A 15,836-nucleotide genomic window follows, 5' to 3' on the forward strand; every position below is an offset into this window, starting at 1 on the left:
CCATCCCTTGCTGGTTTCCCTTATCCCTGCCTAGACCTCTGTAAATAGTTCCTTAATTAAACTCTCCTTGATTCCTTTGAGGCACCATATGTTTCTTAGGCGGATTGCCATCGAAATACACTGAAGAGTTGAGTGACTTTCCCAAAGTCACACAAAGAATAAGTGACAACACTTGAGAGCACTCTAACACAGAAAAGGGTGACGTCCTTTTGGCTGTGCCAGCCTGCCCAGGCCCCTCCCAGAATCCTTGGCCCTGCGCAACTTGACGGAATCTGTGATCCTTTTGTTGGGATGGGATTGAATTCCCTAGGGCTCCCTTCCCAGACCTGGCCAGCAACTCCAGTAACCAGAGCTGTGTGAGAAGAAAAGGCCAAGCCACTGGGGTGAGCCGCACCCTGAATAGAGGTGAGGTCTCTGGTGAGTCACGCCACTGAGGGGCCACCTTCTCCATCCCAAGGGCTTGGGCTAACCTACAGCCCGCCTCACCAAGGACCCAGAACATCAGCCTCACAGCACCTAGCTGTCCTCATCTTCCATCTTTGCCCACAGGGTTCACCACTCCTCCACCCCCCACCCAACAGTGTCCTGGAGTTGGACATCTGCTTCCCACCCCCACCTTGGGCCTCCAGAGATATGAGATGCTCACAGGGCTCTGGGTGGGGCCTCTAGGCTCCCTGCTTCCCCTTTTCAGCCCTAGATCCTCTCAGATTGCTGGAGATGGGCTCCAGCCAGGGAGGGTGGGGCGGCTCCTGGGACCATCAGGAGTCACAGGCTGCCTAGGCAGTGACAGAGCTGTGGCTGGGAGCAGACCTTCACCCATCTCCGTGCCTCCAGCTGACTCAAATGTGCCATGTCCCAGCACCTGCTCCTTCCATTTGTGATCCTTGGTAACTCAGGGGATAAGAGATGGCTGCAAGGGACCTGGGCCTTAGTATCTGGGAAGCTGGAAAGCAGAACGCCTGGGTTCTGTGTGGGTAGTGGGGTGTCAGAGGAGGAAAGAGAGGAAGACATCAGGAAGAATGAGGGAGTGAGGTGTCAGAAGGGAGAATAGCCTACCAGAGGGGAAAGGGGCCTGGATGCCAGGAGATGGCGTAGCTCTAAAGCTTGGGGGCAGGGAGGCAGGGAGGGCTCATCAAATTATAGGTCTCCAGCCTCTTCCTGCTTCCCTCTTTCCAGCCATCAGCCCCATCCCAGGAGCTCTCCAGGACTCAGGTAAGGCAGTTGGACTGGGGGGTGGCGGTGGGGGGTGTATCACATGGGAGGCCGAAAAGATGGGAGGGGTAGCATGGGTGCTCCAAGGGATGCTGAAAGAACAGAAAACTGGGGAAAGGGAGAAAGGTAGGGGAGGGAGAACAGGAAGATGGGGACTGGGAAGTGTCAGGGACTGGAAGTCACCAGTACCTTCCTCTCTTTACCCTCCAACTCCCAGCTCTCAGTCCTACCCAAGAAGAACCTGAAGATCTAGGTAAGGAGAGTGGGGGTTCCTCAGATCTTAAAGAAGGTTAAGCCTGGCTAGGCAGTGAGGAAGGTGGAAGTCCTGGGGCACGTGGGTGGCTCAGTCGGTTGAGGGTCCCACTTTGGCTCAGGTCATGATCTCTGGTTGGTGACTTAGAGCCCCTGAGTTAGAGCCCCGTGTCAGACTCTGGGCTAACAGCTCAGAGCCTGGAGCCTGCTTCAGATTCTCTCTCTCTCTCTCTCTCTCTCTCTCTCTCTCTGCCTCTGCCCCACTCATGCTCTGTCTCTCTTTCTCTCCTCCCTCCGTCAAAAATAAACATAAAAAAAAAAAAAAGTGCCTAAGTCCTCTTTGTTCTTTGTTCAAAGGTGCAAACTGAAGCCGGGCAGGAGACAGGGCTTTGTCTTGAGTTACCTGGGCCTCGTGCCTAGGGACCAGGCAGGCTATGACCTCCATGGTATCCCATTGCAGACTGCGGCCGCCCTGAGCCCTCTACCCGAATCATGGGGGGCTCAGAAGCGCAGCCAGGCAGCTGGCCGTGGCAGGTGAGCCTACATCAGAGGGGGGGCCACATCTGCGGGGGCTCCCTCATCGCCCCTTCCTGGGTGCTCTCCGCTGCTCACTGCTTCGTGACGTGAGTATTCGCCCACGTCCAAACCCTCTTCAAAAGCCAAGCCAGCCCCGCAGCTTGATCCCATGCACTCACCGCCAACTTGGAACCGAGCTGCGCCAGTCTCCCTGCCCAACCTCGAAGTTCTCTTCGAGGGTATCCTTGTTCTGAATACGGTGGACGCCACCTGCAGACTCGACCCACCGCTCCACCAAATATCCGGGTCTGAATTCCGTCTTTCCAATGTCCCCCAATCAATCATCCCCAAATCGCATCCACTCCTCCCCTTTTTGGGAATCTATCTCAACCTGGATCGCCCTAGCCCCTAATCTGGATCCCACTCTGCCCCTCCTGGGTTGCTACTGATCCCACCTTCTCCCTCGCTCTGAGCGAGATCCCACCCCCACGAGAGTCTGTCCCCACCTTGGGGTCAACCTAACCTCCTCCTGCCTGGGCCTCCGCGCAGGAACGGGACCTTGGAGCCCGCGACCGAGTGGTCGGTACTGCTGGGCGTGCACTCCCAGGACGGGCCTCTGGACAGCGCGCACGCCCGCGCGGTGGCCGCCATCCTCGTGCCGGACAACTACAGCAGCGTGGAACTGGGCGCAGACCTGGCCCTCCTGCGCCTGGCCTCGCCCGCCCGGCTGGGCCCCGCCGTGCGGCCGATCTGCCTGCCGCGCGCCTCGCACCGCTTCGCTCATGGCACGGCCTGCTGGGCCACTGGCTGGGGGGACATCCAGGAAGAGGGTGAGTGAGGTGAAGGGGTCCCGGGAAGCAGGTTACCGGAGAGGTGGAGCCTACTGAGCGGTCCTTGGGGGAAGACCTCGGGGCGAGTCCTAAAAGCTGGGCCCTGGGTGGGTGGGCCCTCAGGGCGGGGGCTCAGGAGGCGGGGCCCACCGAATGAGGCCTTGGGTGGGGTCCTGGAGCGCAGATTTCTGCCACGCCGCAGGCAAATGCTGTGCAATTGTCCATCTAGCCTCCTCCCCAAGGGCTCGCAAACTAAGACTACTGACTCATCCACGCCGATTCCCTCCTCACCTTTCCTTCCAGGTTTTTTTTTGTTGTTGTTGTTGTTTTGTTTTGTTTTGTTTGTTTGTTTGTTTGTTTTCCTTTCCTGGATATGGGATCTGAATAGGGTTCCCATCCTAGCTCGGCTATTTCAGACAAACCACTTCATCCAACCCATTTCCTCCTCTGAAAATTAAGGAAAAATAGTGCCCAGTTCGTGGGGTTGTTGGGTTAAGGATTAAATGAGAAAATCCATGTAAAGTTTATAGCACAATACCTAACAGCAGTTATTAATGTACTTCAGATATTTTTGCCCTAGGTGATGGTGCACTAAAGCACAGCACCTGGCATATCCTAAGCGTTCAGCAATGTCAGCTTCTGCCCTCCATTCCCCTGTCCCTCTTCCTCCCATGCTCCCCTCCCCTCCCTTCACTCATCTCTCTACTTTCCCACCTCCTGTCTTCTCCCTACTTTCACTCATTCATTCGTTCAGTTCATCTTTCCTTCATTCAACAGGTATTTCTTGAACACCTCCTTGTGGCAGGCACCAGTGAGGAGCCTGGGCCAATCATCCAGGCCCAAAGTTGTACCTTCTGAACTAGGGCAGTTGCAGTGACAATTCCAAGAAGTCACAAATGAGAGGTTTTCAGGACTTGGGAACTGATTGGGGAGAGCAAGCTGAGACAGGGGTCACAGCTGACAGCCCAGCTTCCATGCTTGGCAGCTTGGTACAGGACCACACCTTAGTCTACATGGCACCTTTGTTGAAAAGCGTGCCCTCTCAAGATTGACACAGCCCATGTCAGGGCTCAGATCTTAGTGATTTTAGCCCGCACAGGCCTCGTTTATTGTCTGGATACTGCTCTCACTGCACAACCATCCATGGAGGCTCTCACTAGGTGCTTGATAGGGCCATTCCTGAGATGAGGATATAGGAAGAACAGAGAGGAGCAGGAGGTGACAATGACTAGTTTTGAGTGTAGCAGGCCAGGGTGCCATGGGGTATCTAAGTAGATGTCCAGGAGGCAGCTGAAGGGCATTAAGCCGAGCTGGGGCACAGGGGACTTCCTATCTGCCTCACAGCATTTGCTCTCTGGTTCGACCTGCAGACCCCCTGCCTCTCCCGTGGGCACTACAAGAAGTGGAGCTCAGGTTGCTGGGAGAGGCCGCCTGTCAGTGTCTCTATAGCCGGCCTGGCCCGTTCAACCTCACTTTCCAGCTATTGCCAGGGATGCTGTGTGCTGGCTACCCGGAGGGCCGCAGAGACACTTGCCAGGTGAGGGGAGGCCCCTGCATCTGCCTTACAGGCCAGGCAGAGCCCTAACCAATAGGAAGCATGAGGAATAGACAAATATCTCTCTCAATGTCTCTGAGCCTCATCTGCAAAAAGAGGGCAAGATTGCCAACGGATAGGATTGATGAGAAGATTATAAATGGACAGAACTTGGGGCTCAACAAGAGGGCACTGTTACTTATGGCAGCACAGTGCGGAGGTTACCTGCCAAGACTCCAGAGTGAGTCAGCCCGGTTGGAAGTCCAGGACCACCACTTACTAGCTGTGTGACCTTGGCTAAGTTATTTAACTCCATATGTTCAGACTTTCTCATCTGGAAGATGGAGATGATACTTTATAGGTGGCTTCACCCTACTTCATAGGGTGGCTATGATGATTATAGGAATTTGTATATATAAAAGCACTTAGGACAGTGCCTGGTCTTTAATAAGAGTTCAAATAAGCATTAGCTATTATTATTATCCCCCATCCCAGTCCATAGCACAGCACCTATTACTTAGTAGGTTCATTTTAAAAAATGAATTAATTCCTCACAGATGAGAATTTTCCAGATATCTTGCTGAAAACAAAACATAGTATATTTTAACCATTTCCCCCAGGAACTTTCCTCCAATGGCACACATTTTTGAGGGCACTCAAGCGTGAATGGTGGTGATGGGAATTCAAGCTAGATAGTCTTCAGCGTCCCTCCCAATGACGAGGTTCCAAGACCTAGGGACATAGTCCCCTGCCTTCTTGGACAGGATTGCAAACAATTCAAATTCCTCTAAACCAAGCACTGTCCATTAGAACCTCCTACAATGATGAAAATGTTCTATACCTGTGATGTCCAGTATGATAGCCACTAGCCATATTGGCTATTGAACATTTGAGATGTGGCTAGTGTAACTGAAAAATTGAATATTTAATTTAATTTTTTTTTAATTTTTAAAAGTTTATTTTGAGAGACAGAGGGGGGGGGCAGAGAGAGAGAGGGAGAGAGAGAATCTCAAGCAGGCAGGCTCCACACTGCCAGCACAGAGCCAGATGCAGGGCTCAAACACACGAACCATGAGATCATGACCTGAGCCAAAACCAAGAGTTGGTCCCTTAACCGACTGAGTCACCCAGGCACCCCTATTTGAGCCATTTATTGAACAAGAATCGGTTGGCTCTGAATGAGACCTGAAGGCCTCTCTAATGTGGCCTTTAATGCATTAGCTTGCTGCCTTTGGCTTTGGCTGCTCATCAGCCTTTCTGCCTTAGAAAGCTTTCTTCTGTTTAGAGTTGCAGGGAATGCAGAGGACAAGTACAGCCAGGGCCAGTTTCCAGAAGGTGGCTCTATGTTTGGCAACAAGAAGAGGTTTGGAATCTTTGTGAGGTGGTCTAGTATAAGCTGGTGGGTCCCTGGGCTGATCCCCTGACACTGAATTATCTGCCTACCATCAGGGAGACTCTGGGGGCCCCCTGGTCTGTGAGGAAGGCGGCCAATGGTTCCAGGCAGGAATCACCAGCTTTGGCTTTGGCTGTGGACGGAGGAACCGCCCTGGAGTCTTCACTGCTGTGGCCCCCTATGAGGCATGGATACGGGAACAGGTGATGGGCTCAGAACCTGGGCCTGTCTTTCCCACCCAGTCCTGGGAGCCCCAGCCAGGTCCCTGGGAGCCCACGGATGAGAACTGCACCATTGCCCTGCCAGGTAAGGGAGAAGGACCCCTAGATGTCACCTGGACATGGAAGATTTGAGTTGGGGTGGAAACTGCTGGTGGCCTGGGAGGCCCCCTGACCCAAGTCTCTCACCCCTCAGAGTGCGGGAAGGCACCAAGGCCAGGGACCTGGCCCTGGGAGGCGCAGGTGATGGTGCCAGGATCCAGACCCTGCCATGGGGCGCTGGTGTCTGAAAGCTGGGTCTTGGCACCTGCCAGTTGCTTTCTGGAGTGAGTGAAAACGCAGTCTTAGATTTTTTCCCCTCCCCCCCCCCCCATCGGCCTGAGACACTATCGACCTGTCTCCAGCCCTTCCCCTGGGTAGGGTAGGAGTAGGGGGGGAAGGGCACATCGGTCTGGGGTGCGGGGTTTCACAGGCAGGTGTAGGATCCAGCTTGCAAAGCGGGATCCTAGTCTACTGGGGGCGAGTACGGGGTAGTATAAATTCTATCAAGGATGCCGGGTTCTCTGGAAATCCAGAGTCCAAGCCAGACATGTGTGGGTTTGAGCCGAGTGTGCAGGATGTGGCCCACGTCCCAGTTTCCCCCAACCCGCAGCCCCATCAACTCAGACCTCCTGCCCCGAGACCTAGACAACTGGCGCGTGCTACTGCCCTCGCGTCCGCGCGCAGAGCTGGTGTCACGCTTCGTGCCGCACGAGAATGCCTCATGGGACGACACCTCGGATCTGGCGCTGCTGCAGCTGCAAACGCCGGTGAACCTGAGCACCGCCTCGCGGCCAGTGTGCCTACCTCACCCGGAACACTATTTCCTGCCCAGGAGCCGCTGTCGCCTGGCGCGCTGGGGCCGCGGGGGTGAGCAGGGGCCCCACGCAGGGCTGGGCGGAGCCGGGCCGGACTCCTCTGCAGCGCAGGCTCCCTTTCTTTTCTCTTCCAGAACCTGAGCCCGGACCCAGCACACTGCTTGAGGCAGAGCTGTTGGGCGGCTGGTGGTGTCACTGCCTGTATGGCCGCCAGGGGGAGTCAGTGCCGCCGCCAGGAGACCCTCCACACGCGCTCTGCCCCGCCTACCAGGAAGAGGAGGAGGCGGGCCGCTGCTGGGTGAGCGACGGGGGCGGGGCCCGCGGGTCTTTATGCGAGTGGTTGCCTGGGCAGGGTCTGAGAGGAACTAGGAATGAGGCGGAGCACTCTGCGGGCAGGGACGGGATTAAGGCGGGGCCTCTCGCTGGGGGCGGAGCCTCGCCCTGGAGGACTTTGGGGAGGGGCCTGAGACGGGCCCTGGGCGATGTCTGACCTTCTTGCTACCCCTAGATTTAAAGAGAATCTTAAAGTGAGGGCTGACTTCTTACACAGATTACTATTGGAGCCTGGCTTGGAGGAGGTGGGACTTGTTTTGTCTGAGTACGAGAGAGAGAGAGAGAGAGAGAGAGAGAGAGAGAGAGAGAGAGAGAGAAGTACAGGAAAGCCCCAGGACCTTTGATAGCCTCTCATCAACTTGCACATGCTCTTGCTGCAGAACTACTCTCATTGGAGCCTTCTGTGCCAGGAAGAGGGGACCTGGTTCCTGGCTGGAATCAGCGACTTCTCCAGTGGCTGCCTACGTCCCAGAGCCTTCTACCCCCTGCAGACCCATGGCCCATGGATCAGCCATGTGACTCGGGGAGCCTACCTGGAAGACCAGCTGACTTGGGACTGGGGCCCTGAGGGGGAGGAGACTGAGACACAGGCTTGTCCCCCTCACACAGAACATGGTGGTGAGGGCTTAGGGCTTAGAGGGCTTTGGGGCTCCTGCGTGTGCTAAGATCCATGGCAGACCCTTCAGGGGTCAGCTGTGGAGCCCTCACTTAGGTGGTCACCTCCTCTCCCCTAGCCTGTGGCCTGCGGCCAGAGCCAGCTGTGATGGGTATCCTGTGGCCCTGGCTGGCAGAAGTGCATGTGGCTGGAAATCAAGTCTGCACTGGGATCCTAGTGGCCCCAGGCTGGGTCGTGGCAGCCACTCACTGTGTCCTCAGGTGGGTCTCACCCATCTCTTGGGCAAGAGGGAAGAAATGGAAAGATGGGCAAAAGGACTTTTAAAATAGTGGGATATAATCCCTTTAGGGCTCTTACAGTACAGGGAACCACTACAAGTGTTTTGAGATAGAAGAGAAATTTGGAAAGAGAAATAATGAAGGAGCTAGTGGAATGACCTTGGAGTTCATTCTGCCCTGTCCTCTGGATTGGGCAGGACTTTACAGCAATTCGGGGAGCAGGAGGTCACATTGGGCTTTGTTCCAACAGGCCGGGCTTTACAACAGTGCCTTATATTGAAGTGTACCTGGGCCGGGCAGGGGCTAGCCCCCTCCCACAGGGCCACCAGGTATCCCGGTTGGTCATCAGCATCCGTCTGCCCCGACACCTGGGACTTAGGCCCCCCCTTGCCCTCCTGGAGCTGAGCTCCCGGGTGGAACCTTCGCCATCAGCCTTGCCCATCTGCCTTCACCCAGGGGGTATCCCCCTGGGGGCCAGCTGTTGGGTGCTGGGCTGGAAGGACCCCCGAGACCGAGGTGAGAGAGCCCAGGGTCCTGGGTGTGAGAGGTGACTGAAGGCCAGAATCCGTGTGACAACCCTGTCTCCTCTCTCTAGTTCCTGTGGCTGCAGCTGTCTCCATCTTGACGCCACGACTCTGTCACTGTCTCTATCAAGGCATTCTGCCTCCTGGGACTCTCTGTGTTCTGTATTCAGAGGGTCAAGAGGATAGGTGTGAGGTAAAGGGGCCTGGGCCTCCTGGTCCAGGGAGGGGAGAGGCAGTGCTGGGCAGCTGGACCCTAGAGAGAGAGCAGGGTTGGAATTCTTGAGTGCTGGGCCCCAAATGGGAAGAAGTGTGCTTCCTAGCTGGACCTCGGAGAGAGACCAGGGGCCTGGATGCCTAAGGATGTAGAGAAGTAGTGCTTTGTGGTTGGACTCTAAGGAGAAGGTGCGGTGAATCAGAAGGAAGGGTAAGAGACCCTTTTGGGCTTGGCCCTGACACTGCAGGTGACCTCAGCACCTCCGCTCCTGTGCCAGACCGAGGGAGGCTCCTGGGTCCTCATGGGCATGGCTGTTCGAGGGAGCCGGGAGCTATTTGCTGCCATTGGCCCTGAAGAAGCCTGGATCTCCCAGACAGTAGGGGAGGCCCATTTCCTGCCTCCTAATGGCTACCCCCACTGGCCCCCTGAAGGCAGCGACCTCTGCCCCCCCGACCTGGCGAGGGCCTCAGGCTCCCCTCAGGCTGCTCTGCTCCTGCTGCTTCTATTGCTCCCCCTGATCCAGGGCTGAGGGGGCCTGGGTCCCTTGGCCGCCTCTCCTTCTCCTCCTCCACCCCCTCCAGCCCTCCACTTCCCGCCCTGTAGGGCTGGAATGTGGGCTAACCGGCTTTGTTCCCTAGCCGGAACCTCCAGAGGGCCCCACCCACCCGGACTGCAGCGGCTTCGGATTATTGGGCCTCTGTGCCTGGCTATTTTGGGCACGGGAATCCTTGGGGGCAGTGGGAAGCGGCCAATAAAGGTGTAAACACAGACACGTGGCCTTGTGGCATTGCTGGGGGAAGGCTGAGGGGCTGGGGGAAGCCCAAGGGATAGGGCCCATCCCTTCTGGGTCTCTGTGAGTCAGGCCTTGGGCTCCCAGGAAATGTGTCCCTGATAACGTGGCAGCTGTCCTTCATTCCTGCCCCAGGGCGGGGGAGGTTGGGTGGCAGCTGGGTGTGTGTCACCTCCCCAGTGGAATCAGCATCCCTAGCACCTGATAGACACTTCAGCCCTAGCTCAGACCCTACTTCCCTTCTCTCTCTGCCCCCTGCCATCCTCCACCCCTCCCAGACTGAGGGTGAGCGTTAGAGGAAGAGTCCAGGAGTCTGGGAGTGCAGAGGGTCTGTCTGCCTTATCCTATATCTACAGACAGCTACCCCTCCTAAACACACCCTGATGAATGCCCCAGAGTGTACACCTCCAGTGCCCCCAGTACACACACATGACACTTAGGTGGGACCCTTCAAGGGTCCACTTTCATGTCCTGCCCAGTGCCTCCAGAGTTTGGGCACCAGCATGTGTCCTTGTATGTACATCCCACTACCTCACCCACCGTTTACTAGTGCACCTCCCTGCATGAATTCAACCACATTCCCTGCTAACTACTAAGTCATGGGGTCTGGGGTCTGATAGATAAGTCCATGAAGTGCTCCCAGTGTAGTGGGGAACACCCCTGGCTGGGCATCAGGAATAGGTCATGGACAAGGTTGATGTTTGAGTACAGAAAAAGGGCAAATGGAGACCTGGGGAAGGGGAAGTGCTAGGGTGGAAGCCGGCTGATAAGGGTGGCAGAGGGGTCACCTCAGGGGCTGGAGTCACCATCTATAGGTAGAGTGGGCAGAGGATGGGGGAGGGGAAGCAGGGAGTTCCTGGGAGATTGTGGAGAGGGGCAGAGGTTCTTAAAGGGACAGGCTTATCATTAGCTGCCAGATCCCAGAGAGAATATTCCCCTGAATCTCTACAAGGACATACATCCTCACCTGTGTCCCATACCCAGTCAGTCACCCATATGCCATTCCCCATAAACATTTAATACACCCATCCTCTCCCCAAACCCACCACAGCGTCCAATGTTGCTCCCTCTTCCCTGGCTTAGACTCCCTCCGAGTTGAGTTAGCCAGTTAGCTTCTAGCCCCTCACCCACTCCAGGAATTCCTTGCCCTCCAGGAGGGGCCCCAAAGTCTTGGCTGGGAGGTCCCCCGTCTTATGGAAATTAGGTGGGGAAGTGGGGTCTGTTTTTCTGAGGCTTGAAGCCAACACACATGCCCAGTTGTCCACAGACTTATACACTGATTTAGGATGAACCTGACCCCAACCTGGTCACATGGGCTTTCTTCTCCTGGACCTGTGCCACCTGCACCCTCCACCTGAGACTTTCCCTGGACCACTCTCCTCCTATATTTGCCTTAACACTCTTTCATAGCTCCTCTGGCCTCAGTTGTAACAGCACCTTCTTGAGGAACCCTTCTTTATGCCAGCCTACGTCAGGCTCCTGTGAACAGGCCCCCAGAGCACCCGTTCTTCTTTATCAGAGGGCCTAGCTTGAAATTATTCTATAATTGCTATGTGATTATTTGATTCAAAGCTGTTACCTCTAACTTCACTGTGAGCTCAGCGAAGGCAGAGATGGTGTCTGTTTTGTCTCCTGTGCCTGGAACATAGTAGGCACTCAGGAAATATTTATGAGATGATTGGCACTGCCAGTCGCACTCACCACACCTCACCACACACAGAGGAGGCCGCAGGCTGTATAGAAGGGCCTGAAACGGCAGGTCCAGGGCAGACCCAGGTGTCCTGAGCTCAGATACCAGGCTGAAGGAGGGAAGAAAGGAGGAGCACAGTGGCCCCAGGACAACAAAGGCTGGGCCAGGCCCTGGGGGACATAACTGGTCTGGGAGACCTGAAAGACCTGGGGCAAACGGCAGTTGGGTCACACTCTAAGGAGTGCAGCTGTCAGGGGTTTCCAGTCCCTCCTCGCGCGCGCGCGCGCGCGCGCGCGCGCGCACACACACACACACACACACACACACAGGGCCTAGGGGTCTGGGAGGACTTAGGACTGTGTTGGCAACAAAAGCTGTCGGAGCTAAGTGAGGAGGGCGGGGCTAGGGGAGGGGCAGGCAGGTAGGTGCCTTTCTCCACGGATCCACCACTCTGGAAGGTCTCCACGTAGCCAGACCGAGCGGGAGACGTGTCCTCACTGGCAGCTGCGGAAACCCCAACGTCTGCCTTTGTGCCTTATTCTTGCCTTGGACATCTCTTCCCCCTTCCCAGCGCGGATTCTAGGATCCCTTCCCACTGGGCCCGACACCTGGATCTTGCCTTCGAAACCAACCCCAGGTCCCTTCCCTTGGGTGCCTGGTGTCTCCCCAGGGGCCCTGGTTCTGGGCCATGGCCCACAGGGCGGGCCTGGGACTTAGACAGCTGGAGGCTGTGGCCATTCTGCTTTTACTTGGATTATTCCGGTCCGGTCTTGGTGAGTATGTGTGGGTCAGAGAGTGTGGGGCTCAGGGAAGGGGTGGTGCACGTAAACTGAGGCTACAATCTTTTTCTGGGCACATCCCTTATCCTGGGCTCAAGAATCCCCCAGCTTCAGCCTCTCTAGATCTTGGCCTCTGTCTCTCCCTTCAGCTTCGGCCTCCGGGGAGTCAAGGGGGTGGGGAGGACCGTCCTCTGGAGAAGTGGTAGGTGCTAAGGGGCCTGGGAACTCTGGTCTTTCCTGTTTACCCTTTCCTCTTGCTCTCTCCCTCCAGGAGCTGATGGGGAGGAAGGTGAGCCTTGCATGGGGGAGGGGAAAAGGAAGGGAACCAGGATTCAGATTCCAATGGAGTGTTTCATGAGTGCCTGACCTTCTCTATAGGGCCATCTCACCCACTCTTATTACCTTATGTAAATCCCCCCATTAGTACTGAAAGATGGGGATTAGAGCCCTAATTCTTCGGAGAAAGAAACTGAGGTAGAGAGTGAAGTGACTTAGCCAAGAGCACACAACCAATAAGAGGTGTCGCTGAGATTTTACACCCAGATCTGATTCCAAAGGTGGGTCCTTTGAGGAAAATGAACCAGAGGTTTCCTTTCTTCTAAGGCTCACCACTTGACTCGGAGTCTGGTTTTCAATTCCCACTTCACCAGATACTACTGGCTATGTATCCTTGGCCAGTCCCCTCACCTCAAAAATGGAAGTTGGTTATGTTTGTCTCCTGGGGCCCAGTGAGGAGTCATGGAGATAGAAGTGAAAGCCCTCTCCCAGCCTGGCATTGCTTGAACAGTCACTAAATAGTAGCTATTGTAGTTATTATGAGGAGAGAAGGAGGAGCTTGGCTGGGCAGTTTTCCCTGCTCCGGGGAAGGTGACTTTGTGAAAGGCTGCTGGGTCCTGCTCCAAACGGCAGCCTCGGTGGGGGTGAGGCAGTCCTGGAAACCAGATGTTCAGTGTGGGAGCCCTGTTGTTTGTTCAACACACATCCACCACTCTGTGTGTCCAGCCCTGTGCTCAGCACTGGGGACAAGGAGATCTGCTCCAGTCCCTGTCACTAGGGAATGCCCAGATTGCTGCAGTTGAAACAGTCATAGACCATCATGACTGTGTGATGGGGCAGTGCTGGGGAAAGTATGGGCCCTGGGAGCTTCCAGCATTGTCTAACTCAGCCAGCAGGCTCAGGGCAGGTTAAGGAGTGCCTGACATTTGAATGGTCTCCGTAGGCAAATAGGTCTGCATAGCAGAGTAGGGATGAAGAAAGGTATTCTAGGCAGAGGGACCTGGATAAGCAAAGGTCTAGAGGCAAACAAGTGTGTGGCCCAGTGTAAATGTCCAGAGGGATGGCTGGAGTAAATGGTAGTGCCATGGAAGGTAGAGAATGTATGTTAAGGGCAATGTGGAGCCTGGGGAGGATTTAAGCTGAGGTATGACCTGATCAGATTTGTGGTTTATAAAGATCTTCTGACTTGTAAGGAGCGGACTGAATGGAAGGTAGGAGGATCTGAGAGAAAGGAAGGCGCATGAAACTTGGGTTAGGTAATGAGGGTGGTAAGGGGCAGAACTAACCATGCCCAGTGAGCAGTGGGGCAAGGACAAAGGGGTGGCTGGCTCCTGCGAACTCACTTCCCAAGCTCCAAACCAGATTGTCTGGGCTATATGGGGAACGGCAGGGCTGAGGACCTGGTATGGGGGCCCCAGAAGGACCTGACCCCCTCCCCTTCCTCCCTGGGCAGCCTTCTGCGGCGTGGCCTCCCAAGCACGCATCACAGGTGGTAGCAGTGCAGCCGCTGGCCAGTGGCCCTGGCAGGTCAGCATCACCTACGATGGCACCCACGCGTGTGGTGGTTCTCTCGTGTCTGAGCAGTGGGTGCTCTCAGCTGCTCACTGCTTCCCAAGGTACCAGCTGGGTGGTGGGCATGGCGGGGAAGTCAAAGGTGGATCAGTCTAGGCCAGAGGTTGGGATTCTTGGGTTGGCTCGAGGGGTATCAATAAAGTCTCAAAGGATCAGTCAGCAGTGAAGGTCAGAGGTGACAGGTCACAGGGTAAAACTAGCATGCAGTCTGGGATCAGAATCTGGGGTTGGATATAACAAGCCCACAGGGATCAGGGAACTAGGAGAGGTCTCCTGGGTCCCAGCCTTGGCCCCTCTGCCTGCAGGGAGCACGTCAAGGAAGACTATGAGGTAAAGCTTGGGGCCCACCAGCTGGACTCCTACACGCCTGAGGCCGAGGTCCGCACCGTGGCACAGGTCATTTCCCACTCCAGCTACCACCAGGAGGGCTCCCAGGGTGACATTGCACTCCTCCGTCTCAGTAGCCCTGTCACCTTCTCCCGCTACATCCGGCCCATCTGCCTCCCTGCAGCCAACGCCTCCTTCCCCAACGGCCTCCAATGTACTGTCACTGGATGGGGCCACGTTGCGCCCTCAGGTGAGGTGGGCGCTGATGCCTAGAGGCATGGAGGGGTGCCTGACTTAGGGTAGGAGGCCCCAGGTAAGCATCTTTTGCTCCTACAGTGAGCCTCCTGGCCCCCCGGCAGCTTCAGCAACTTGAGGTGCCACTGATCAGCCGAGAGACATGTAACTGTCTGTACAACATTGACGCCAAACCTGAGGAGCCCCACTTTATCCAGCAGGACATGCTGTGTGCTGGCTATGTGAAGGGGGGCAAGGATGCCTGCCAGGTAAATGCAGGGGTTCCAGTGAGACGAGTGCATCTTGGGAGATGAGGGCCGGATGGGGCTGGCGTGGATGACTGGAGGCCTGGGGCCTAGTCTTGACAGTTACTGTATGACTTTTCTCTTCAGGGTGACTCTGGGGGCCCACTCTCCTGCCTTGTGGGGGGCCTCTGGTACCTGGCAGGCATTGTGAGCTGGGGCGATGCCTGTGGGGCCCCCAACAGGCCTGGCGTGTACACTCTGACCTCCAGCTATGCCTCCTGGATTCACTATCATGTGACAGAGCTCCAGCCTCGTGTGGTGCCCCAAATCCAGGAGTCTCAGCCCGATGGCCATCTTTGTGTCAACCACCAGGCCTTCAACTCTGCCCCAGCCCAGGCCGTATTGGGGCTCATCCTTCTGCTGCCACTAGGCCTGACCCTGGGCCTCCTCTGCTGAGCTAGTCATCCTGAGAGCTGACCCCGCTTCCAGGACTTCCACACTGCCCCCAAGGACAGATGCCTGGCCCAGGAATGGACCTGGCCCTTCCCTGACATCTTTTGGGTCTTGGGACTGGCTTAAGCCACTCCTTCCTCCCAGAACCCTGTGGGAGTCCAGGGCACTATCCTGACCTTTGAGCCCACTCTTCTGGGTTTGTTCTTTGCAACTACGGTCCACAGTCAGGTGTTTTACTACCTGTGGTACTGGCTAGGACCTCTAGCCACCCCTACCTACTGTTCACAACCCTACTCACTGGGCTCCTATGGAGCCCCCAAGGACCCTTAGCTATGAAAATGAGCCAAGGCTCCCCACCCTGTTTCTAGAAAACTGGGTACCTGCCCAGCTAATTGCTGCTAAAGGACTGGCTCTAGCACCCTACCAGTTCTGCCTGATGAGCCCCATCACTTCACCTTCTTCCTGTATTCTGAGCGGGGACTGCCTCTGGGCAGCATGTTTTCAAGAACAGAAAAGGCCCCAATCTTGCCCCATTGGCTGCCATGCCCTCCTCGAACCTCAACTCCTAGACTCCGGAGGACTGAGCCCCCACCGGAACTGGGCTTGGGCTTGGATCTGGGGTGAGGGGTAGAAAGAACAAGGAGTAAAATGTTTTGAGCACAATTGGCTCTGTGTGTGGCGTGCAACAAAGAA

The 15,836-nt window shown here is 55.9% G+C and overlaps 2 protein-coding genes across 4 annotated transcripts; both read left to right on the forward strand.

Annotated features, from left to right (window-relative positions):
* Nucleotides 1-850: 850 nt before the first annotated feature.
* PRSS36 (serine protease 36) lies at nt 851-9,547 on the forward strand. 3 transcript variants are annotated; one of them, XM_058710752.1, is made up of 15 exons: nt 851-887; nt 1,177-1,212; nt 1,430-1,465; nt 1,925-2,087; nt 2,530-2,810; nt 4,181-4,347; nt 5,794-6,043; nt 6,152-6,281; nt 6,608-6,864; nt 6,947-7,110; nt 7,526-7,763; nt 7,880-8,021; nt 8,290-8,555; nt 8,635-8,756; nt 9,025-9,547. In XM_058710752.1, the coding sequence occupies exons 1-15, from the start codon at nt 851-853 to the stop codon at nt 9,304-9,306; spliced, it is 2,571 nt and encodes an 856-aa protein (XP_058566735.1). In that variant the 3' UTR covers nt 9,307-9,547. The 3 variants fall into 3 exon arrangements, with proteins under 3 accessions (XP_058566735.1, XP_058566736.1, XP_058566737.1); XM_058710753.1 differs by having other exon boundaries at nt 6,947-7,095; XM_058710754.1 differs by lacking the exon at nt 8,635-8,756 and having other exon boundaries at nt 8,290-8,368.
* Nucleotides 9,548-11,651: 2,104 nt separating this feature from the next.
* Nucleotides 11,652-15,806, forward strand: PRSS8 (serine protease 8). The gene is made up of 5 exons (XM_058710058.1): nt 11,652-12,030; nt 13,766-13,928; nt 14,190-14,461; nt 14,548-14,714; nt 14,838-15,806. Exons 1-5 carry the CDS (start codon nt 11,946-11,948, stop codon nt 15,144-15,146), a joined length of 996 nt encoding a protein of 331 aa, XP_058566041.1. The 5' UTR covers nt 11,652-11,945; the 3' UTR covers nt 15,147-15,806.
* The last annotated feature ends 30 nt before the right edge of the window (nt 15,807-15,836 follow it).

This window comes from Neofelis nebulosa, chromosome 18 (assembly GCF_028018385.1).
Source record: "Neofelis nebulosa isolate mNeoNeb1 chromosome 18, mNeoNeb1.pri, whole genome shotgun sequence".
Classification (NCBI taxonomy): Eukaryota; Metazoa; Chordata; class Mammalia; order Carnivora; family Felidae; genus Neofelis; species Neofelis nebulosa.